This window comes from Ostrea edulis, chromosome 10 (genome assembly GCF_947568905.1).
Source record: "Ostrea edulis chromosome 10, xbOstEdul1.1, whole genome shotgun sequence".
Classification (NCBI taxonomy): Eukaryota; Metazoa; Mollusca; class Bivalvia; order Ostreida; family Ostreidae; genus Ostrea; species Ostrea edulis.
In genome coordinates, this window is record NC_079173.1 from 40078568 (window position 1) to 40104218 (window position 25651).

General features: G+C 35.9%; 1 protein-coding gene and 1 long non-coding RNA gene across 26 annotated transcripts in view; one reads left to right on the forward strand and one right to left on the reverse strand.

The window, feature by feature from the left end:
* Positions 1 to 25651, forward strand: part of LOC125666077 (rho GTPase-activating protein 21-like) — a 70142-nt gene that overhangs the window by 10016 nt on the left and 34475 nt on the right. For 13 of the 25 annotated variants that reach the window (XM_056151328.1, XM_056151327.1, XM_056151320.1 and 10 more), the window contains 4 exons: positions 10573 to 10719; positions 16973 to 17009; positions 20166 to 20416; positions 20825 to 22382. In XM_056151328.1, coding sequence (XP_056007303.1) covers positions 10573 to 10719; positions 16973 to 17009; positions 20166 to 20416; positions 20825 to 22382 — 1993 coding nt within the window. Of the gene's footprint in view, positions 1 to 2048; positions 2640 to 5350; positions 5497 to 9336; positions 9862 to 10572; positions 10720 to 15993; positions 16096 to 16972; positions 17010 to 20165; positions 20417 to 20824; positions 22383 to 25651 lie in introns of those variants that run through there. The other 12 variants (XM_056151319.1, XM_056151326.1, XM_048899198.2 and 9 more) reach the window with 7 other exon arrangements.
* Positions 2648 to 15420, reverse strand: LOC125666087 (uncharacterized). The gene is made up of 3 exons (XR_007366505.1): positions 15083 to 15420; positions 13294 to 13403; positions 2648 to 3863 (listed from the first exon to the last, which is right to left on the reverse strand). It is a non-coding gene; the product is annotated as an uncharacterized LOC125666087 (long non-coding RNA).

Sequence of the window (25651 nt, forward strand, 5' to 3'; positions counted from 1 at the left end):
GAGATTCTGACTCAAGGGCAGGGCCAAACTTGGGAAATGGTGCTTATGTGTAAAACATTTGGATCAATAATTAAATTTCTTTGCCCATGGGGCTTAGAAGGTTATTGTTTAACTAATATTCAGGTGAGCTATAAGGCCTTCATGTTTCTTGTTGAGAGATGTGAATGTTTATGATGATGGGTTGAGATAACCTAGAACTAGTATTTATAGTTAAATATGTACATTGTGGGGACCTTGAACTAGTATTAAAGTTAAAACATGTACATTGTGGGGACCTTGAACTAGTATTAAAGTTAAAACATGTACATTGTGGAGACCTAGAACTAGTATTATAGTTAAAACATGTACATTGTGGAGACCTAGAACTAGTATTTATAGTTAAAACATGTACATTGTGGGGACCTTGAACTAGTATTTATAGTTAAAACATGTACATTGTGGGGACCTTGAACTAGTATTAAAGTTAAAACATGTACATTGTGGAGACCTTGAACTAGTATTAAAGTTAAAACATGTACATTGTGGAGACCTTGAACTAGTATTAAAGTTAAAACATGTACATTGTGGGGACCTTGAACTAGTATTAAAGTTAAAACATGTACATTGTGGGGACCTTGAACTAGTATTAAAGTTAAAACATGTACATTGTGGAGACCTAGAACTAGTATTAAAGTTAAAACATGTACATTGTGGAGACCTAGAACTAGTATTAAAGTTAAAACATGTACATTGTGGGGACCTTGAACTAGTATTAAAGTTAAAACATGTACATTGTGGAGACCTAGAACTAGTATTTATAGTTAAAACATGTACATTGTGGGGACCTATAGAACTAGTATTATAGTTAAAACATGTACATTGTGGGGACCTAGAACTAGTATTAAAGTTAAAACATGTACATTGTGGGGACCTATAGAACTAGTATTATAGTTAAAACATGTACATTGTGGGGACCTAGAACTAGTATTAAAGTTAAAACATGTACATTGTGGGGACCTTGAACTAGTATTAAAGTTAAAACATGTACATTGTGGGGACCTTGAACTAGTATTAAAGTTAAAACATGTACATTGTGGGGACCTATAGAACTAGTATTATAGTTAAAACATGTACATTGTGGGGACTTAATTATTACGTATTTATAGTTAAAACATGTACATTGTGGGGAACTAGAACTAATTAAGGATCATAGTTGAAACATATATGAAGGATTTAAGATGTAACAATAAGTTTGGGATAAAATTTAACTACTTTGATGAAATTTTCATTCTTTTGCTTTAAAAGTCATGCAGTCTTAATTCTACAGTCTCTCTCTCTTTCTCTCTCTTGCTCGCTCTCTCTCTCTGTCTCTCTCTCTCAAATAAGGTAAAATTAGTAATTAAATGTAAACTTTGAATTTTTAAGGGGTTTATAATTGTATCACCAAAATAAAGAAAACACTTAATTATTATCAGCTCAGAAAACAACATCCCAGCTAGGCTTTAACAGAATTTTATAACCATAAATAATACCAGTAAATTACAGATTTATATAAATTAGTTCCATGAATTAATCCTTAAAATTACATCCTAATACAAAAGTGTATATAAATTAAGATAAACAGTGTCCTTGAGGAACTGAAAAGTATGTATGTAATGAGTTCTAACTTTAATAGTCCAGTATTAAAGTGGCATTGTATACAGTGCTGTGGATATCAGATTATAGATACCTAAATGCATTTTAAAAGTATCACAACATTGTTTCTATTGTGTCATGGGCAGAGACCATTAAAAGGTGGTGGTGATCTTTCACAATTTAGATAAAAGGGTCACAAAGTGCATTTTAATCAACATGGAATGACATTGATAGGGTTTTTAAACATTTATAAAACATGGAGATCAGAGAGAACGCCCCGCAGTGAGTGTTTTCAATGCATGTAATTGAAGGACATTTAACACAACTAAATCCTCTGCTTTAAGATGTGTATCTCTGTCACTCTGATTGTCTTCTCTGTAAGTGTATGTCTAATTTTACCCCCTCCAACAGAGTGGCCCTGTCTTCACCTGCTGTGTGTTTTGTCTCCCCACTCTTCAAGGCTGAGGGATACGATTCCTGTAAACTCAGACCTATAAGGAGATTTTGTGCTTGACTTGAGTTTCATGTCAGCCATGACACAAAGGAAGTGAGTTTAGAAGATAGGGATTATCACTGTATTTGTGTGTTACTTAACGCATCTCAACACAAGTTCCCACCCTGACTGGTCTAGTGCGATGGTCGGTTAATTACGCTTTGAACAGGTAGAAAATCCCAGGTGAGGGGTTTTACAATCTGATGTTACTCAAGGTGTGATCCCTGTAATGTCATCTGTCTGATTGTTAAGGGGAGATAACTCTCTGGCTTTGTTTTGAAAGTGATTCCAGAAGGTGATAAGATTGGCTGTGTGTGACTATTAAGTCCACTCCTGTGTCGGAGTTTATTTGGATAGCAGAGTAACTTTATACTGAAGCCTCGGAGATAAGTCTTGACGAGTATCTATAAGTGATTTTGAGGTTTGAAGACCATATTGGGTGTCTGCATGCGGGCGTTGTGGTTTATGTAGATGTCAAATGGTATATTCCATATCATGTACCTGAAACTATTTATAGATCAGACACCGAATGGTAACTATTAATTTTTTACCTTTGCAATTAAAGGACATTATATATATATAATTAACTCTTGATTTAAAGCTGCAGCATTATGTGAACAGGAATAGAGTGAATTTTTAATTATATGCCCCCGGGCCTGGTAATCGGATATTATGAAGTACGTCTGTCGGTATGAAACATTGTGGTTCATATATTGTCTCTTGTATTTCCAAAATTGAAATTTATTTCTTATATTCTACATTTATATCTTTTTGGAATTCCCAGTCGTGAAAAGACACATGTTATGTTTATTAATATTCATATGTACATCATGTTCACAACTGCAGCTCGTTCATGGGGAAATTGACTAGCATTACAATTTGTAAGTCAAAGGAAGAAAGACCTCGGAAATGTGTAAATATTTAGGATTAAATTCATAGTGACTGGATATACCCGCTCAACATTGTGAAGAAATACTTCGTCCGGGAATCTGCTTAAAGCAGCTGCGCCCCTTCTCTCCAAGACATCAATCTAAATCTGTTTGTTTACTCGATATACTTCTCCCAGTGAAGCCCTCAAGATGCTATGTATATCTGAGTTTTTTAATTAGCACTTTGCATACTTGAGATATCACAAGAATTTCCATGTTTGTTTGGGATCAGGTTTGTTTGGTCTATGCTGTATTTTGTTTGAGTAATTGTTCTTCTTACAGTTTTAGATTTGGAGATTATATAAGTCTATTAAGTGAACTGCATCATGCACACACAGGTTAATTATGGATTAGTACTGTGATGTACTGTAATGTATATATGAATAGTAATGGAAGATTGTACTATATATATATATATATAGTTAAATTTCATCTTCTTTATTGAAAAATTAATTATTGTTAGAGATTCTCTGACATCATCATCACAATTCTATGACTCATTGTTTTTACATTTTTCTGGTAGAGTTCACTTGTACAAAACTTGGTTAAAGGCCATATTGTTTGTAATTTTAGGAAATAAAAGTGGTTTGATTATAGACATTTGATATGGGTTGAGAATCTATGAAAAATCCCCATTCCATTAAGTTGTGGTTAAGATGATGGAGAGAGAGAGTTTTCACAATACAAGCCCGTGGATGAGTCAGGTGGATTGAGATCATCCAATACACATCTGTTTTGAGGGATTATCAGGGTTTATGATAATACAGAAGTGTGCAGATTTCCAGTCTACAGCCAGTGTTCCTCAGCTGGCATCGGTGTTTATTTACCTAAAAAAAAATGAGACATTCATCTTTTGTTTTTCCACATTATGTTTTGAATTTATCAAAAACATTGTAGAAAGTTCAGGGTTGTTAATTTTTTTCCACGTTGACCTCTATCCTTGAAAGATTCATTATACAACTGTATATTTAGCCTCAATTGATTAATGATATACATTGGTTTAGTTGCATGTGACATTCACCCTGAATATATGTCTTGGAAAGGAAATTGTTTTTGGAAAGGGAAATCGGTTGAAAATGTGCTGTATTTCTTTACGTAAAAGATGGTGGAAAAACGAAGTTATATATAATAGTATTTATCTATATAAAAGATCCCCGTGGTCTATAGTAAAAGATCCCTTGATCTATAGTATTATTCTATAGAAGATCCCTTGGTCTATAGTAAAAGATCCCTTGATCTATAGTATTATTCTATAGAAGATCCCTTGATCTATAGTAAAAGATCCCTTGATCTATAGTATTATTCTATGGAAGATCCCTTGGTCTATAGTAAAAGATCCCTTGATCTATAGTATTATTCTATAGAAGATCCCTTGATCTATAGTAAAAGATCCCTTGATCTATAGTATTATTCTATGGAAGATCCCTTGGTCTATAGTAAAAGATCCCTTGATCTATAGTATTATTCTATAGAAGATCCCTTGGTCTATAGTAAAAGATCCCTTGATCTATAGTATCATTCTATAGAAGATCCCTTGGTCTATATAGTAAAAGATCCCTTGATCTATAGTATTATTCTATAGAAGTGCTTTCTCAAAATAATAAAAAGTAAACTACAACTGTAAAAATTTTGAAATTAAGACATTTAATGGACCTAATTAGCTCAGGTATATTAACACCTCATGTGCTATTTTTATTAGAGTTAATTTGAGTGCATGCTGAGGTATGCATGTGAGGAAAAGAATATTTTAAGAATTGAAAAAAAATGTAGACCTCAATTGTAAGAATTTGGGAAAATATGATTTTATGAATTTTGCCTGCATCAGAGTGTGTGTATCATGTTCATCCTCAAATATTTTATTAGAAAATATTTGATAGCGTGGATCATGATATTTTGAAATCTATACAAAGGAAGTTTTATTGTACATTAAATTAACCTCAATTATTTACATGTAAAAATATTTAGAGAAATATTAAAGGGAAAAGTGGCTTCACCTGTAGAAGAAACTGTCCATTGTATTAAGGGCCCTTCTGTTTAGTTAAAGCCCACATCATACCTACACGGCCTTAGGAATTCATAGCTCTGCGGTTTATGAATGAGTCGTCTAGGTCATTTTCATGACCTGGAAAACCTCATGGTTCTCATTTTATGCTGATGGGAGAGAGAGAGAGAGAGGGGGGGAAATGATGTGTTGTTGAACTGTTTTTGTATGTGAAAGGAACTTTGAAGAGACTACCAGCTTAAGTTCTGTTTGAGGAGAAGACACAAAGTGTACCACGTGTAGGTATATGACTTGATTGGCTGTTAGTTCACTCGGCATGCCAGGAGAATTCAGATTTTGACAGAATTTTGATATACTGTCCGTGACACGGGGTCAGACTGTATTTTGATTGAAAGCTTTAATTCTGGGATGTGGCTTGCTTACTAAGTTGAATCATACTCATCGGACTAAAGTCTAAGGTAAGTTTAAGTAAATATCTCAAATTAGATTGGTGGGCTAGCTTATATGCTCATGATGTATGCCTCTATAATATAACAGGTATTTATAGATCTCGTCTATCAGGTCAAATATGAAGTGAAATATATACACAGGCAAACTTCAGTCCCGTACTGTGTTGTTATAATTAAATATATGCCGTCCGTCTTTTGACTGAACAAAGGTAATGTATTTCTGAATAAATTATTAAATGTAATACGGCTTATAAGGATCATTTGTGACACAACTTTAAAGTTTCAGCTATATATTTCAGTGGACTTGCATTACAAGAGGAAGGACGAATTATTTTTATGTATATAATGTTAGTTCACCTTGAGGATGTTAAATTAAGGTACATTAGCGGTGGTGAACGAATATTAATGTTGAGCTAGGAGGGAGTGACTGTATAAGACATCATATCACCTGACTCCAACATTACGTTGTGGAAGTCAATACTTAATGCGTAATTCTATAGCAATTTCAGTATGATTTCACCTGTTGATGTAACTAATAGACTAAGGTGTGAATTGAAATCTTACCTCCATTTTTTCTGTGTGATAATCAGGTTTGTTTGGTGCATGGTTGCATGTACTTTACATGTAAATCAACTTAATTGTATGACTGCAGATTCAGAGAATTTTTATGTTTGTTGTTTTGACTCGGGAGGGTTGCCTTAATTTATCATGTAAACAAAGTTTCTTTATTGATTGTGTGTGTGTATGTATATGTGCATTGTGTGTAGTTTTAAAATTGAATGTTCATGAAAATGATGTCTTAACTGATATAAATTCATGGATTTATCAAAGTACTTTTTACTACTGGTAAATTTAGGTACCTTAAAAATTTCCTCTTTTGATAATTAAAGAATAGATATTTCCCCTTTTACAGGTAAAACATTTCCCTTTAATTGTAGAAAACTTAGATTGGAAAATTTTCCTACGAAAGATTGTATATAAATTATAACAAAAATATTTTTTAAAAAACCCCATATTTTACTATTATAAGAATCTAATAATGACCAGCCATTATACATTGTAATGTGAGAAAAATTTAAGAAATTTACACACACACACACACACACCCCCCCCCCCCCCCCCCCCTTCTCCATCCCAAACTGTCCGTGAGATTCTCACAGATTAATAACTTAGTGTCAGTTAAAATGTTTGGTGTAAATCTGCAAACAGATGAACACGCACAGATGGATTAACTGATGGATGCTGCATGCACTGGTGCAAACGAAACAAAAAACACCTAACTGTGTACCCTTCTAATAAACAGAGCTAGCAAAATGTTGGCAAACTAATAAACGGTTAAGTATATTCCTTTTAGTAATGAAGTGTTTTCCTGTACGAATTCACTTTCAGTATCCATCATGATTCAGAGGAGGTCCTTGTTTTAAGGTTTATGTTTGACACTACAAAATTACCCTTGTTATTAGTACACATATATTCAGGAATTCTAAGAATGCAAATTTGAAGTAAATTGCGATATATCAATGTGTGTGATAAGTTCAATATTAGTGGATTTGAACTGTAGGAATATGATGTTCTCTTTGGTATAACAGTGGTAGAATTAAATTCTCTCAGTGGAGCTATATATCAGTTGATTCATGAAATAGTAAATCTCAGTTGAACAATACATGAAATTGAAAAGAAAGAATTGTATGACTAGGGCACCTGCTAAAGATAATAAGAAAGGTGAGAAGAATGTTCTTGTAGGAGATAAATTAGCTGTTTTCTCGGGATATGAATCAGAGGGATGCCTTCAATTCGTTTCTCTCTGATGTTAAAGAATATCTTTGTTTTCACAGCCAGGGGCCTTTTTTATACACAGTTCATCTTCAGTATTAAAACCACACTAGAAACACAGTGCATGTTTTTCTGTCTTTCAGAATGAAATCAGACAGCATGATAGATGGAGGACTTAATTAACATCAATAATTATTCTCTGGTCAGGTTATAACATTGACAGATCAACTTCAGGTCACGTCATCATGTTCAGATAAAAGTGGACAGAATTTAGTCTTTTGAAGACTGCTGTAATTCATTATTTCAATTAAGTCTTAATATATTTTGAAGACTGTTGTAATTCGTTTGTTATTTTCACGTCCTTATTAAGTGGTGGTAGATTGTCAGGTGTTTGCTATCTGATTGAAGGGTAATAAATAGATGTGGCTGTATCTATTAGATAACGCTGATAATTGGCTTGTAGCTTTATCACACGTATAACATGACTTAATGTATCTATAGTGTATCTGTATGAGAGATATGACTTCAATTTTAAGTGTGTTACATGAACAGACTCTGAAGCAGTACTACTCCAAATGAACTGTTCCTACTATTCTGTTCTCAACTAGAAGTGAATTGTTCCATTCTCACACCAACCGTTCCATTTAAACTGTTCAGCGTTCCATTCTCACACTAACTGTTCCATTCAATTCAGTGTTCCATTCTTACACCAACCGTTCCATTCTCACACCAACCATTCCATTCAAACTGTTCAGCGTTCCATTCTCACACTAACTGTTCCATTCAATTCAGTGTTCCATTCTTACACCAACCGTTCCATTCTCACACCAACCATTCCATTCAAACTGTTCAGTGTTCCATTCTCACACTAACTGTTCCATTCAATTCAGTATTCCATTCTTACACCAACCGTTCCATTCTCACACCAACCATTCCATTCAAACTGTTCAGTGTTCCATTCTCACACTAACTGTTCCATTCAATTCAGTGTTCCATTCTTACACCAACCGTTCCATTCAAACTGCATGTTTAGTGTTCCATTCCAAGACCAAACTGTTCTGTTTCCAGACCAAACTGTTCCATTCTTGTTTAATCTGGTCGTTCTTGATAAGGTGTTCATTCCTTCATTAATTGTTTGTTCTTGCATGGTCATTGAACATTACGTTCAGTCTGAGACATCAGGGTCTGTATGAAGGCTATTAAGCCTGTAACTTTACACAGGGTGGGGGGGGGATGATTTTTGTCCCCTGATTATGGTCTATAGAGTTCATTCCCCTGACTTTACAGGAGACAGTACATAATGCTTTAAATGCATATATAATATATGCCAGGTTTACATTAATAGGCTGCTTTAGAGATAGACTTGAGCTTTAGAACTTGTTGAAATTTCAGCTAATGAGTGCCAGTAATTATATGCTTGTAGAATGTTTTATGATTTTATGACAGGAGAGTATAGTGACAGTATACTACATGTAAGAGTGGGTAGTTGAAATCTACATTGGTATTAATGAGCAACTATGTTGAGCTCCCATTGGCTATAAACCTTAATTGTTAAACTTCCATTGGGCAAATGAAAGATCATGAGGATATATGTGAGCTGATCTGTAATTGGAGAATGCGCAGATCTTATTTTTCTTGTATCAATATCAGAAATTGTTTCCCGGACTAGGGAGGGGGAGTCCTAATTAATTGATGACATACATGCAAACATAAAATATGTAGGTGTGTATACAATCTTCAAATGAGAATCCATACTCGTGGGGATTAATGACACTCTTTAGAATTTAATTTGTTATAACATACCTTTGTATAAGCGGGTGATTAAGCTAACGTCTTAATTTAACTGCAATATGAAAGTATTGAGATACATGTAATTGTCTCTAAAATTCAACTGTGTATTTTCCCCTGTGGTATTTTCTAAAAAATTAAAGAATATGTCGAATGAAAGTTCTCTGTTTATAAATACAACATTACGCAATCATGTGACGGGGGAGACTTGTTTTCGGAAACATGATAGGTACATGGAATGCTGTCTTAACATATGGTGTTGTCAGGTGACGTCATGAAGACCAGATTACTCCTCCTCACAGAATCAAGAGAAAAGATATGGAGTGTTGGAAATAATGAGCTCACCTCCCCCATAATGTTGTTCTTCCTGCTGTGTGTTGTATTATCTTCAAACAATCATACTGTCCTTAACTGCAGGGTCACATCTTCCACGTAGAAATGAATATGGTGAGAAAATACGATCAGTATGATTGCAGCATATTTTTATCCCACATCTAGAGACATTCGTGGCATAACATTGGCCAAGATCAGAGAAGATGAGGCACAGTAATGGTTTGACAGACATTGAGTTTGTGACTCGATGATTTGGCAGTTTCCCCCTCCTCCTGTTTATACAAGTGACACTTTGGGATTTCTTCTTTGTGAATCACACCTGCGTAATCATGTCTTTGATTCTGTAATCTGGTTCCCTTTTTTTGGCCACACTTTGCCGTCATCTGACTTCAGATTTCGAGGTTCACACTCAGGTGTTTCGACAGTTTGAACAGGCTTGTCACTTATTTTTGTTTTTCGAAAATGAGCGATCATGAACTGGTAAGTAAATAACACAAGTATTGTATTCAAATTATGCTTATGAGAGATCATGATATCTTTGCTTGTGTACTTTTAGTTATCGATATTACAAGAAACACAATATCTGAAGTGATATATTTTTAATTCCATTCCTACTCCATTGTTAAATTGTTGAAAAGGTATGATTTTGAAAAGCTCAAAGTCTGCTAATTATATGTAATGGGCGGCTTATGAATGTAGATCGATTGAGTCATATTTTTGTTGAAGTTTAGTTTTGACTACTATAAAAGTGGGAATATAAGCGTGGGGGAAATTTACACTAATTACGCGGCCACGTAATAAGCATGTAAATTTTCCCCATGTGTATAGTATAATTATTTGGTATAATATATACCGCTTATTTTTCCCACACGCGTATTTGAATGTTGGACGTGGGGAAACACGTTCTAAACACCTGGCGTAAATAACCACTTTCACAGTACATGTATTTCCAAAGCAAACCAAAACTGAAATGATTTGAGTATTGCATTTGATATAATATGTCATAGCTTTAACTCCATATGCAATGTGTATTATGTCTCCGGATGAGTGAAGATTCTCGAGAGGGACGTTCAACATTATACAATCAATTTCAATTACTACATGAAATTGGATTTATAGACTTGAAACTGTGAAAATATTTAGAGTATTCATTAGACTTGTGTATACAACAGACTTTATTTTTCCTTTCAGAGTGATGGCGACCAAACTATAATTGACTCAGTGGTGACCAGATGGCCTGCTCCAAAGACGATACTTATTCCTAAAACTGACCAGGGTTACGGCTTCACCCTGAGGCATTTCATCTTCTATCCACCCAACACTTCCACTCAAGAAGAGGTTAGTGTCGCACCTATAAGAGTTCAGCTTCTTCATATTCTGCTGTTTGACTGCGACCTCAGGATTGTGAGGTTAGCAGGGCTAGCTGTTGCTACAGGTTTTGGGACCGGGTCCCGATTCCTTTAGATGGGGATATTTATCGGAATTTTTTAGTCAAGTTGGGAAACTTTTGATTGATACAATCACCCAGTTTTTTTGTTTTAATCATAGATTTAGGTTTTTTCCTTCTTCTATAATTTAACAAACAATGTTCATTTGAGAAATGTATCTTACTTGCATTGTCTCAAAATTGGGAATTTTTAGACTTATTGTAATTGGGAAATGTTTTGCGTATTTTCCTTATATTGGATCTATAATATTAGGAGATTGACGGCCCTGGTTAATTTCTTTGCCTTTGAACCCCACTCTCAGGCACCAAATTTATTACCCACCCAGCGCTAAAGCCCTATGGGAGGGGGACTCTTTATCATACCCATGTACTGCTGCACAGAAACTCCCAGAAGTTCTTTTCGCCCGCCCATTCTCAGGTGCTTTATCCTTTACCCATTCATCAACGCTGGGACAGATAAGTTATCCTTTTAAGGCCTTCAGACCCATTAGCCTGTACTGTCTAGATAGGAACAGGCCAACAATGTAACCCTACCTTTTACCCCCACCCCCAATTTTTCTATCCTCGCCCTCCTGATGTTTTCGCCTAGGACAATATTTGTCACTATCTGTTTTAATGACTTAGATATGTTGCGGCCGGGATTCGAACCCCGGCCATCCACATGTAGGGCGAATGCTCTACCTTTCGACCACCCTGGTGGTGGGAGAAAAAAAGAGATCATTTGTCGTAAGAAAGATGAGCCATCGATCTGTACATGTGCTGGACAAACATTTATGTTTCTTACAATGAAGATAAGCATTTATTTTAATGTTGTTGAATATTTCCTGTAATTGCAAATTAATTATAGGGGAGCTATTGCTGTTGGTCTGTGTCCGTCGACTTGTGTCCTCCGCTGTACGTTAATACTACTGAACATGTTTAATGTTTTCTTGATAATTGCCCTCCAGTTCTTTTCAAATTTGGTATGAAACATCTTAATAGGACAAGGAGAACAAATAAACTATAAATTTCAGGACTCCTTTACTCCCCAGGGCCTTAAGGGTGGGGCAAACTTTGACCCAATTATCAAAAATCTTCTCTACAATCACACATTTATAAGAAAAACTTAAAATGCATAATCATGCAGAGGAGGGAGGCCTCGATCTACCAAAATTGTAAATGTTATGATCCCTGGGATAAAGGTAATTCTGACTCTATAGCTCAGGTCTGCAGGCCAAACTTAGCATATATATATATATATATATATATATATATATATATATATAATGTAGTGTTTATGTATAAATCATTAAAATAACATCTTCTGTAATGCTTAATATTGATACTAAATTGAAGGTAAATAGATATTTAGAAGGAGCAGAAAGTCCTTTACCAAAATCATAAATTACATGATCCCATGGCACTAGGGATTTTGGCACCATGGGTGCATGATATATGGAAAAGGATGAAAATGTTCAGAATGATTAAATTGATGTCTTTATCATTTGAAAGACTCCTTTGCTGGTACTATATAAAAACTAAATGTATATTTCGGAAAAGCAGATAGGGATGTTTCAAAATTGTAGGGGTGGATCGAGGTTCCAATCGAGTAGGGGTGGATCGAGGTTCCAATCAAGGACACAGGTCAATAATGGTCATATACTGTTAAGGACATGCACGTCATTTGTAACATTTTCCCGAAAATATTTTTTCATCTCATCGATACAAAGAGTTCTTGTAATGATTCCTGAAAAGGGGTAGATGTAGATTTTATATTGTAGTGATATTAGCATACTTTGTATTATATTGACTGGGAAGCCAGTGGTCAGATCACATACACTAGTAAGGCCAAGTAAAATTAATTAGTAGATTATCATTCCCGCCCGCCCCTCGAAAATCGCCACTCCCCAATTTTTTTTATTTTTCAAAATTACGATTTCCGGATATTTTTATGTCCGGTCCGGTATCATAAATGTATTTTGTTTCACTTTGCCTTTTAGAAACCCAAATACACATGTAATTATGATTTATAAAGCCTTTTCTCAATGAGAGAAGGCATTTTCGAGGTCAAGAATACCATGGCGAAAAATAAAAAATTAAATCCTCCCACCCGCCCCATTTTTTGGTGAAGTTTGAATGATAATCTACTAATTAATTTTACTTGGCCTTAAATGCAAGGGTCCCAGGTTTGATACCAGATTGTTCCGAAGGTTTTTCTTTCCTTCTTTGCTGTGTGTTACAGTAATATCTGTGAATGCAACTAATTGTAACACACAAGATAACTTTGATACAAAGCATCTAATCAGCCACTAATTGTTTTCTAGATAATTATTTTAATCTTCCACATACTCAATCGGAGAGGTGTGAAAATGTGTATCTGCCGTGTAAGGGGTTAAGAGTGTTAATTTACATATAGAGTGCTCAGTGAATGCACATGCAGTAAGTGAAGGATGAACGCATGGAGAAATGGAAAAGCTAGAACGTACAAATTATCTTCTCACTGGTGTGGTGTAGATCCTTTCTGGGATTGTAATAGAAATAAAGGTCCATTCAGAGATAGGGACTGGATTGAGAGAGCTGTTTGTTGCCCAGTCACCTGCAGATCAAGAAATTATGAGAATTGAAATTTTAAAAACTCTTTTGTGAGTTGCGCATGCTGAACGATGATAAAGACTTTTGTATCAAATGACAATTAAGTTTGTTTTTAAAAAAAAAAATTGTGGTATGCATATATTTTGTTTCATTATTTGCATGCTTCACATGATATACAAATAGATGATCGTTTATCGAATTGAGTGAACAGGTATTGGTGCTAGTATTTCATACATGACTTAACAAATTATCTAATTTTATTTTATGATCCAATTGTCTGCGGTGTTTTGCATGCTTTTTGTAAAGCGTTGATCTCTTTGAGCTAGTTGCCAATTTTTTTAACATCTATCTCTGACAAAAAGACAAGTTTATTTTGAAAATTAACAAACTCACCCCAGATTCACCTTTCCCTCACATAATCAAGATAAAGAATCTTTGAAGAGTTGATTTTACGGCAGATTTTGACATTTGATGAAAAAAAAAAAATCAAGATTTTAATCTGTTAAATACTTGGAGATCCGAGGCATATTTTAGGCACCTTTATCCATGAGTCAAGAAAGGGGCATTCGCTAATATAGACAGATAATCAGAGAGACCGTCTGCAGGGAATTACGTGTTTTTTCTTGAGCTGTTCTAGTTATAGATGTAGGTTTTAGAATCAGGGTAAAAAAATATCCTTAAACCATATGTACACGTCCCTCAATACAAAGTATCAAAACTATTTTGGAACTCTTCAGAAAAAGAAGGTATGAGAATTATGGGTCACTTGATTGTTTATAAATTAGTGATGGATGGCTATATTAAAGACTATATATTCATTTCTGATATATGTCTGATATAAAGATTATTTTTAGATTTTTTTTGCTTGTCAAGAATATTCAGAAAAATATGAGGTCATGCACCTTTATCGTCTGTCTCCTCCTCCCCCCCCCCCCCCCCCCCCCCCCCCCCCCCCCCCATGCAATATGCCTGAACTACTTGGGCTGATCTGCAGATACTATTTGATAGTTACATGTGCTTGTTTACTAAAAAGTTGCTTAAGTTAACTCAGAAAATGAGATCTCAGACATACACTGTACTAAATATTTAAAATGATAAAAGTATCGGAGACGAAATAATTCTGTATTCATGTCCAAGATTGCATGGTTATTCGTGAATTAAGGGGCCTTAACTCTGTATAGCAGGTAGAGACCATGATTATGCCTTAAAATCAATGAGTTGATGTATAAGTGGTTGTAGGTTCTAATATTTTACTTTTCAAATGTAAAAATCAGCTGATGGAAGCATTTTTTTGTTGTTAAATAATTACATTTAAATTGTATTACTATATATAGATTTGATGTATAAGATATATTATGTAAGTACAAAATATTGAATGTACAAAACTATGGATTACGTATCAAGTTTTACCTGAATTTGGTGACCCTTTAATATTTCCAACAATACAAAATTGTCCCTGTAGAAGAATGACATTGGTGTACATGTGCCCTTCTGGCATTTCTTTATCTCTCATGTAACTTTAACCTGTCCTTAGATCTGTTTTGAAATTTGAAATAAGCATTCTGTCTTTCTCTCTCTATCAGTGTAAGAGGTTGTGATGAAGCCTATTTCTTTCATTTATAAAAGCTTGTACCTGTGTAATGTGCTTTTGACATTGAGGTACCCCATACTCTATACATTTACCTGTGTGTGTATATTTGACAATCCATCCAGACCCATTGGAATGTGATGCTGTCAATCTAGAGGGAGGTTGTTTGAGTTCAGGGACTGCCAAGGTGACCTTCACAAGGTAATCCCAGAATTAATCCAATAGAACTTGGCACTGAATCACACCAACAGCTGGCAACATCAGGAACACAGGGGCATATCAGTTCAACAAAACATTGTCAGATTAAGTACAGTACGTAGATGTTCCAACGAGGACAGTAGAGGCGGCCCATTGTTTTGGCTGCATGTGATGAAAGTGTTTTTTGAATGAATTCCAAAATGACTTGGGTATGTGTAGGACATGCTACAAGATTAGATAATGTTTGGATGTTATGATTATACAATCCACAGAGAAAACTTGTTCTCAACCAAGTTTGTTTTTTGGCCACATACAATTTCTACGTTGTAGTTTGAAGTGGGCGTTACATATGTAAGAAAATTAATGGACGTGCAGGTTGATAATGATGTTCAAAAATTTGTATAGTGTATGTGATGACAATAGAACTCTTATTGAAACTAAATACAAGCATTGGAACTAATTTATTATCATACATGGTCTTAGGCCTTATATGCTCGGGGCTTATGGCCTTTGAGCAGGGAAGGATCTTTATGGTGCCACACATGCTGTGACACAGGGCCTTGATGTTTCTCATCTGAAGGACCACCCCATTTAATCACTGTTAATTGCTACTCAAATGGACATAACATAACACATCATTGATTATTTATAACTATTGTCATCAGATGAGAAACAGTTTAAAATGGAGGTAATTAAGATACCTGAAGTTGACAATAAATTCTATTGAAAGTGTCATCTGACTTGGTATGATATTTGTGAACAAGTCAGTGGGAAGTCTCATCTCTGTTCATACATCCAAAAAAAAAATAAACAGCTAGGTTGTGATATAAGGAAATCGCTTTGTTATGTGAGTGTTCAGTATGCTGGTGGATGTGCACTCATCTATAGGTGCATGTATGAAATAATTAAGGTAGATTGGATTATTAATGAGAACCAGATTTTATACAGTCTCTGATAATTGGTGACAAGTGGGGAGAGGAATTTTAAGATGGATATTTTAGAGTTAAAAGGTCGAAGATTTAGTCTTGGTTAGAGTAAGTAATATTCCATACTGCTGTATATTGCTCTATACTGTAAGTGGTTTTAATTTCGCGGTGCTAAAAGTTTGCGGTTTTTTATATTGGTCTAATTGCGGTGGTTTTATTTTTGTGGAATTCAATTCAATTCAGATTACTGGTAACTGTTCAAAACGTATTGTGTCACACTTGCAAAATGATTGCGGTTGTTTTAATTTCGCGGGAAAATCCCTGACCGCGAACATAGCGAAATTAAAACTACAGCAATAATTTCCCCATTTACAGTATTTTCAGAATTATAATTTGATTATTATTGGTGTTCTCGATATAATCACTGTAGTGTGGATGGAGGTTATATGGAAACTGGAATATTACTAAGGTTATATGGAAACTGGAATATTACTAAGGTTATATGGAAACTGGAATATTTTTTAATTAACTCAAGGTTTTAATTTTAATCGGATCCATACACAATGTGTTGATGCTGACCACCATGCACTCGGGCCTGGATTTCTCAAAAATATTAATGAAGTCAAAACTTGGACCTTAAGTCTGAGGTTTAACTCTAATTTTAACGTCCGCTCAAACAACAGAAAACTCTGACGAGATTTTTCCAAGAAATAATAGTCACTGCAATTCATTTTTTTTTTTCTCCTTCTTAAAACTTCATGATGTGACTTAAGTAATTCACTCAGTAACTACATGTAATTCAATATCCTAAGTTCATCGTCTGATCAGGACATAATTTAATAATGTGTTTTGTTCTTGCAGGTCACAGAAAAAGACCAAGATGACAGTGCAAATAAAAGTATGTTCTTTGTTGTCGGCGGAGTTATTTCCCTTTTGACATCACTGACCTAGAGACTAGCATAATGAAATTCCTGCAGCACTTTTAAAAACCCCCGAGTTTAAATTTTTGTGGCTTCAGGTTTAATCAGATCATCTGGATAAGAGAAAGACCTGACGGGTTATTCCTGTGTTCTTGTGAAGGACAAATATTTGTGTGAATGGAGGTTTGAATAACCCTTGTGTGTTTTATTTGTTGACACTGTTTTAAAGCAATGGAGTCATCAGCTGTCATTTGACAACTTTATTGAGATTAATATCTGATTACTATCATAGTATGCACTTTATTTATGTGTACTATTCCACAGATGCTACAAAGATATAGAGTAATTTAATAAACAAATTCTAGTTGGTGCCTCAGAATTTAGAGCATGCATGGATTAATTGATATCTTGTTGACAGATTAAACTAGCTGTTTTCTTTCAAACAAGGTACAAATTGAGACTTTTAACATATAGTTTTGTAATTGCCTTTTTGACCAAGCACTGCATGAGGATTAGAAGTAAAAACGGTAGCCCTTAACTATCATAGGGTGGGGGTGGGAGGGCTTGCACATACCGGGATGGTCAAAATTTGTGGCACGTTTTCACCTACAGCTCAGCTGAGAACTTTATATGAATGAGGAATGCTCAAATGGGATGTATATCAAAGAAACATATAGCATTTTTACAAAAATAATGATTTTATTAACTTTCATAAAATCTTCATTCTTTCCTTCATCTTATTTTATCATAATTATCCAGATTTTGGGGTATTGTAATGTGATAACTGAATCAGAGTTTTGAAAAAAAAAGTTTTTTTAGTGAGATTATATAAATTAAAACATGCTGTTTGATGCTATAAAAATCATATTTTACACATATATAGTAACGAGTATTAAAATACTGCAGGCGTGGATCTAACTTCTATAAATCTAGAATCCAGGGTTGCATTTTACAAAGGAACTTGCCACTAAAAACAAACAACTTTACATACTGGAATTCTCCCGTTTATTGTAAGATAAATCACTCCCATGTAAACCAGTGAAAACACAAAGTTGTAAATTAAGTTTCAGAAACTTTTTATTTCCCTTAATTTAAACTAATAAGTTTGTAATAAATTGAAGACTTGCGACTTTGTCATAAGTTGTTTTGTAAAACGGGCCCCAGATTTCCCCCAAAAGTTAAATAGATTGCTGTACTATCAACAGACTTGCCATTGATAAGAAATTCGTTTAATAAAAAATATGTAAACAAGCAAACAATGTGAGCCATACATACTGGTAAATTAACATGTCCAAGCTACATAAAGAATACAGTAATATGGTCTGTGTCAGAGTGTCACAGCTAAAGAGAATGATGTCAGCTGATGTAGAAGTAGGTAATGTGGGAAGGTGATGGTAGGAGAGAGATGGGTGGATGGTAGGAGAGAGATGGGTGGATGGTAGGGGAGAGATGGGTGGATGGTTGTATGTACTGTAATGCTTTTGTGATGGTAGGAGAGAGATGGGTGGATGGTAGGAGAGAGATGGGTGGATGGTAGGAGAGAGATGGGTGGATGGTTGTATGTACTGTTATGTTTTTCTGATGGTGGGAGAGAGATGGGTGGATGGTTGTATGTACTGTAATGTTTTTCTGATGGTAGGAGAGAGATGGGTGGATGGTAGGAGAGAGATGGGTGGATGGTAGGAGAGAGATGGGTGGATGGTTGTATGTACTGTAATGTTTTTCTGATGGTAGGAGAGAGATGGGTGGATGGTTGTATGTACTGTAATGTTTTTCTGATGGAAAAGAGTGGTCTCTCATCTTTATGATAGATATACTAAACAATATTTTATGAAAAAGAAGTTATTGAGATAATTTAACCCTGATCCACAAATTACACATTGTTCCATTGACATGAGAAATTCGCTATACGCTATACTTTGCTCTACCTCATAACGAATTCAGAGGAAAGGGGGGGGGGGGGTAAATAGGATCTGAAATTCCGTATTCAGCAGTGTCTATTTTTAAGTATGTCTGCTCATGTTTCTGTAAAAAAAATTATTGTTGATAGCTGATTAGTGATGAAACGATTGTCGCCGATGATCGATTGTCGGTCGTTCAGAGACCTACGATGCTACTAATCGATTACAAAATAAAAGTCGCCGACATCGTTGACCAAACAAAATCCGGAAATCACTTCAACTTTGTTCAAATTTTATTTTCTGTATGTCAAACCCGATCAAAAATAAGCAAACAAAATGGCGGGAGATATGAAGGACGGTAACAACAATGACATTCAACAGTCAAATAAAGGAGCCTATCTCTGATATCTTTGATACATTGAGATTATAGATAAATTCCATCACTTGATATATTGGAATACTGATTTATTTACCTGTGAACAAATGAAACAAAAAAGAATTCAAAAGTTGTTTCCATACATTTAATGATTCTGTTACATCTAATTTGAGGGGAAAACACTTAAATGCCAATTCCGATTATAATCGATTATTAATTGATTACTTGTGTCCGATTATTACCGATAATCGATTATGGTTTTTGGTCCGATTGCCCATCACTATAGCTGATGAAAACTTTCTCAGTTTATCATAAAGTTAGAACAGTATAGAATATGACTCATTGTTTCATAGTTCAAGCACATGGATGAGTTAGTTCCCCTTATTGTGCAGTGACTTAATTGACCCCGGATGAGATATCCATAATTTTATACTGGAGTGTGTGGGGAAAAAATCTATCTGAGGGTGAAGACAGGCATCCTCCAATCAAATATTAATACAGATAATGTAAATTTTCTCCACAGTGAATTATTAACTTACATACAATGATTTGGTCATTGTTTCTATAAAAACAAAAGAAATTCTAATGTCAAAATTGCAACAAAGGATTGCAGGATATATGTATGAATGCTAGTAGTGATTTTTATGTACTGTAAAGCTGTTTTTATACTCATTTTGGTAAGAAACGGCAGATATATGACTTTGACAGACCCTTAAAATTATGTTACCTTGACTTTAGGAGGAGGGTAATTTATGCATCAATTAATGAAACTCAAAGGTGTAGTTAATAATTTTGATACAACTAGTCTATTATTTTCACTCAGGGCCCTTTTGATGTTTGATATTTATGTATTTTAGGCCCCTCCTACAAACGTAAACGCCTCAGTTTCCTGGATCCGATGGATACCATCTTTGTTAAAAATGTTCGAACCTACAGTCCAGCTTATGACGCGGGTTTAAAGACGGGGGATCGAGTGATAACTGTGAATAACCAGCCTGTATCTCAGAAATCGTACGCTCAAGTGATTGGTCTCATTCAGCAGAGCGAGGGAATCCTGAAGCTAGAGGTGCTTACAAAAGACGAGGACAAGGAGGACACATGCCAAGTGGTGAGTCTACAGGGTGACACAAAAGAGGGGTCACCTGATAAAAGGGAAAGGTAGATGGTGTATAAGTAAGAGGTATAATTATAAATTGTTATAAAATTTTGTTTTTACGCATTGTGAATTGTATGCCATTCACTATCTGTTTAATTTGCATTTTTTTTAAAATTTAAGATAAGTTTTTTTTACTGATAGATAAAAATATATGACACAGATGTTCTTTGTTTGAAAACAGTCATGTCTAAACAAATGGAATTGATTGAAGCATCAGAAAGTAATTACTCGCCAGTCATGTACACAGCATGTTTATTATCTGCCCACATCCATACACAGGATTCCCTGTTCCAAGATGTGTGAAGCAGAAATTAGAGATGACATTCATTTGGTTCTGTCAAATCTTGATTCTATTTCCAGACCTGTAAAAGTCCAGCACAGACACAGCAGGCAGAGTTGTGTCAGAATCCACTGGAAAAGACCACCCTGTACAGAAATCCACCCTTTCGCAAATTCACTTCTAGCGACGATCTGCGAGAGAGGCCAAGGTCACTTCTGGCTAAAGAAGAAATTGCCCCAAACTCGGAGGATCGAATTCTTGTGAAAAGCATGGATCCCCCCAGTAAGTTAAAGACATCGACGTCTTATACGTCGGGTCTGAGTGTGTTTCGTGAGCCGTGGAATTCAACAGGAAGTGCTGGAATGAAAGAGCCCCCTTCTCGAGAATTTGTGGAAAGGAGGAGGGATTTCGAAACGAGGGCAAAGGAGAATCATGAAATCTCGCCGAACAGAGCATATTCTTTTGGATTGTTTTACAATGATAAGACAAGAAGTTCCAGTGATTTGTCAAATGCGGTGCCGCGCCGCCAGGAGCACGTGTTACACCCCACCGATTCTCAGGAGAATATCTGTAAATCAAACAAAACTCACACAAGAGTGATTCCCCTTGAGAATAGACAATCAAGGGAGATAATTCAGGATAAAACAGGGTATGCTGCATCTTCATCATCGTCTTCGTCGCGTCATAGTTTTCCAGATTCAGTTTCGAGTCGTATGTCTTCATCAGCTTCATCAGGACTTCAAAGTGTGCCAAATTCAAAGTCCGAATATCACACTGCAACAAGACAATATATACCCGTGGTCTCGGCACAACCCTCAATTTCGCACAAAATGTCAGCAAGTGTCGACAGTTTAGACTCGGGTTCTCGGTATCACAATCCCGAGAGAAATGTCCGTACACGGATATACGAACAACCAAACCAAGGGGGAGGGAGAACATTCATTGTGAAAATTGGAGACCGACATTACGAAGGAGGGGTTAGTCCTGGAAACGCACAAAGTGAAATGAAAGGGAACACTGTGAGGCAGGTCCCTAGGTACGGCACAGCGTTTGCCCTCACACGATCTCCCATGTCTGATCAGGGAAGAGTTGTGTCTCAGAAGAAATTCATGTTTGAAAATGGCAAAAGTGATAATACTCAGGCAAAGGCCACGGTGGATCATTACAAAACAGAAATCGACAAGATTACCTCTCATGGCAAATTTAGCAGTGTTGCAAATAGAGTGCAGAGTTTTGAAAAAGAGGAACAGTCACCAAGTTCAAACATCCGAATCCATCGGCGGTCATCTCAGGAACGTTGTGTATCTATGCCACCAGATTCATTAGGCCAATCAAGTCATTCGTCTCAACAGTCATATCAGGATTCTGCTCCAATCAGAATTTATGTCTCACAGGGATCTGGAAATTCCTCAAGCTCACCAATTGTGGAAATTGTTCCCATGTATCCGAACAATGGCAATAAATCAGTATCCGCCTCGCAGGAAGTGACATCACAGCCAATCATTCATATAAAACAGTCGGATGATGTTGATGGTGCTGCACTGAGCCGACGTAAGGAAGATGAGGAAATTAGTCATTCGTCAAAACCTGTCCGAAAACCCTCCTTCCTAGCTGCCGTCAATGCTTCCCAGCAAAGATGTAAGTCACTGTTTTATTCACTTATTTGTTTGAATATAGTAAGAGTTATCACCCTTTGATTGTGCTTTAGAGAAAACATTATATTTCTCTCTCTTGTATAATCTATTAGGGAGTTTTTTGATGACATGAATCCACTGTCATTTGTACACAGGGCTTAAATTTCTTGGGGGGGGGGGGGGGGGGGGGGGGGGAATCAATCTTAAGGTTGAGTTTTCTTTTTTGAGTAGTCTAATTTAGAGTAAAATCTCAGATTTAAGTCCAAGTTTTGATGTAAGGATTTTTCCAGAAATCCAGGACTGGGTAATTTAAGATGACATGTTCTGGTGTTGTGTTTCCCTTGTACTTGACTGGTACAGTACAGAAAAATCCTCCCATTAATGACACAATGGCTGTATTTTGATTGCATCATTACTAACATATTGCTGCAGTTTGCGGGGGAGGGGTGGGGGTGGGGAGCTGTTGAGGTCATTGGTTGAGGAGGTACACATGGAGATAATAGTGTATAGAACTGCTTGGCTGTAATTCTCGGGAATGGACTGCACCATCTTATAGGTCTGGTCCAATTTTAACCCCTGAGAAATGTGGTCCTCTTAAGATTTGAAAGTTTGATGGTTCAGTCGGAGAGGTCACCAGTCAGACAAACTAAACTGTCATCTGCATTTTAAATTGTCAGTATATGATGCACTGAAATGCTGAATAGTATATTATGTGTTAAGGTTATTATCTTTCGGTAGTTTAAAAAGCGCTTTCAGAGTCACTTTCACTTTGTAGGGCTTAGACAACCGGTAGTACTTAAAGTGACTTATGATACCTCTTAATTGGTTTGGCCATATGTAAACCATATGCTAATAAATATGGCGCGAGACTGCATGGTTTTAATAAAAAAAAATCTTAAGTTATTCTAGACATTGGGTGAATCATGTTACACAAGAAAAAGTGCATTCAGACTGGGAATTTAGAATGTGAATACTGTTTAAATATATGCATGAAATGCTGTATTGTGTCTCTTGGGGTTATCGTTTTTCTCAGTCGAGCTAAATAAGGAAGGATGCGCAGCAGATAAATGCCCTAATGCAGTCGAGTGCAGACGGATTGAAATTGACAAGTGCATGCTCTTATAAAAACACAAGATTGCTCGACAAGTCAAATGTAAACAGCACATCATGGTGGAGATTGTGTTTAAACATGAAAGCTACATGATTTTCGTTTCCTTTTTTTGTGTGTGTTGTAATTCTGTGATTTGGGTTTGTTTAATGTGGTGACTACATTTTTACATAGTGATAATTCGCTCTGATAAGGAGAAGCACGGAGAAATTGGATTTGCTTTGTCGTGTTTAAAAATTCAACTAGATAATGAAAGTTGGGAATTTGCCGAGAAGAAATGGGATTAAATCTGGTGGATTATATTCAGATTAGATGGATTTTTTTTTTATTTCTGAAGGAATTCTAGTGCAGTGAATATATTTTATAGTCTGCTCTCTTATACGTACAAGAAATTCAGTGATATTACCAAGGTGGAAAACACGGACACTCATGCTTAACATGCAATCACAACTCTATGAAACTTCTGCTACATTTTTGTTAGGAATATTTCTCTCAGAAATAACCATGATAATGGGAAAGAATAAGGACAATTGTATACCTTTTATATTATTGCCCGTGGATATGAACTGTGAAAATGCTTAGAGAAGTATGTGGTATGATATTGTGTATTGACTCCTGTCAGGCAGTACTTGTTGCATTCTGTTGTCGCGCGTGAACTTCATTAACATAACCCCTTAGTTTTGAGAGAAAACACATTGGAAATGTTTTGAAAGGAAAAATACACAGCTGATAATAACCCTTGGATTTTGAGTGGGGGGGACAGATATGTTGATCAGCATCATGGCTTTGGATTGCGACCAATTTCTGAATCTGTTTGACACCAAAATCAAGGAAATGTACACAGGACTGGGCTTGGCACACACATGGCCAAGCGGAGAACTCGACTCGCCAACCGAAGGTTCCTGCTGCATTTTATTCATGTTTTAAAAGTTTATTTCTGTTGGTTCCTTATTGTGGTTATGAACTTGCAACAAAATATTTCAACTGATTACCCTTAAACTATATAATACACAAGAATTTATGATAATGGCCTCTTCCTACTCTTTTAAAATCCTTGACAGTTGCGTATTGTGAGGAAATAATAATACTTATTGAGATAATTTAGGATTAGTCCATGTGTCAGTGTACACTATAAATGTGACCCTAAAATGACAATATGTAGCCAGAGTGACTTTCATTTAGTTTTCAATGTACCTCAATACCTTCCTTACAACACCCACCCCCCACCCCCCCCCCCCCCCCCCCCCCCCAACACCCCCCCATTCAAACTAATATTTTAGATTTGATGTCGATTTTAAGACAGCCAGGTAGGAAAATTCTTCGCAGGTAAATATTTGGTTGTCAAAACGTTTGAAGGTCACAGAAAACATAAATCTCAATTATATAACAGGTAGTTTCAATTTGAGCTGTCTGTATAGGTAACTCTGATCTCCAGCTGTCTGGATAACTCTGATCTCCATTTGTCTGGATAACTCTGATCTCCATCTGTCTGGATAACTCTGATCTCCATCTGTCTGGATAACTCTGATCTTCTGCTGTCTGGATAACTCTGATCTTCTGCTGTCTGGATAATTCTGATCTCCAGTTGTCTGGATAACTCTGATCTTCTGCTGTCTGGATAACTCTGATCTTCTGCTGTCTGGATAACTCTGATCTTCTGCTGTCTGGATAACTCTGATCTCCAGTTGTCTGGATAACTCTGATCTTCTGCTGTCTGGATAACTCTGATCTTCTGCTGTCTGGATAACTCTAATCACCATCTGTCTGGATAACTCTTATCTCCAGTTGTCTGGATAACTCTGATCTCCAGTTGTCTGGATAACTCTGACATCCATCTGTCTGGATAACTCTAATCTCCATCTGTCTGGATAACTCTGATCTCTATCTGTCTGGATAACTTTGATCTCCAGTTTTCTGGATAACTCTAATCTCCATCTGTCTGGATAACTCTGATCATCTGCTGTCTGGATAACTCTGATCTCCATCTGTCTGTCTGGATAACTCTGACCTTCATCTGTCTAGATAACTCTGATCTCCAGCTGTCTGGATAACTCTGATTTCCATCTGTCTGGATAACTGATCTCCAGCTGTCTAGATGACTCTGTCAGCTATAGTCAATTCAGACGGAAAATGTTTTGTAGGAAGTTGCATTGATAGTATGCAAG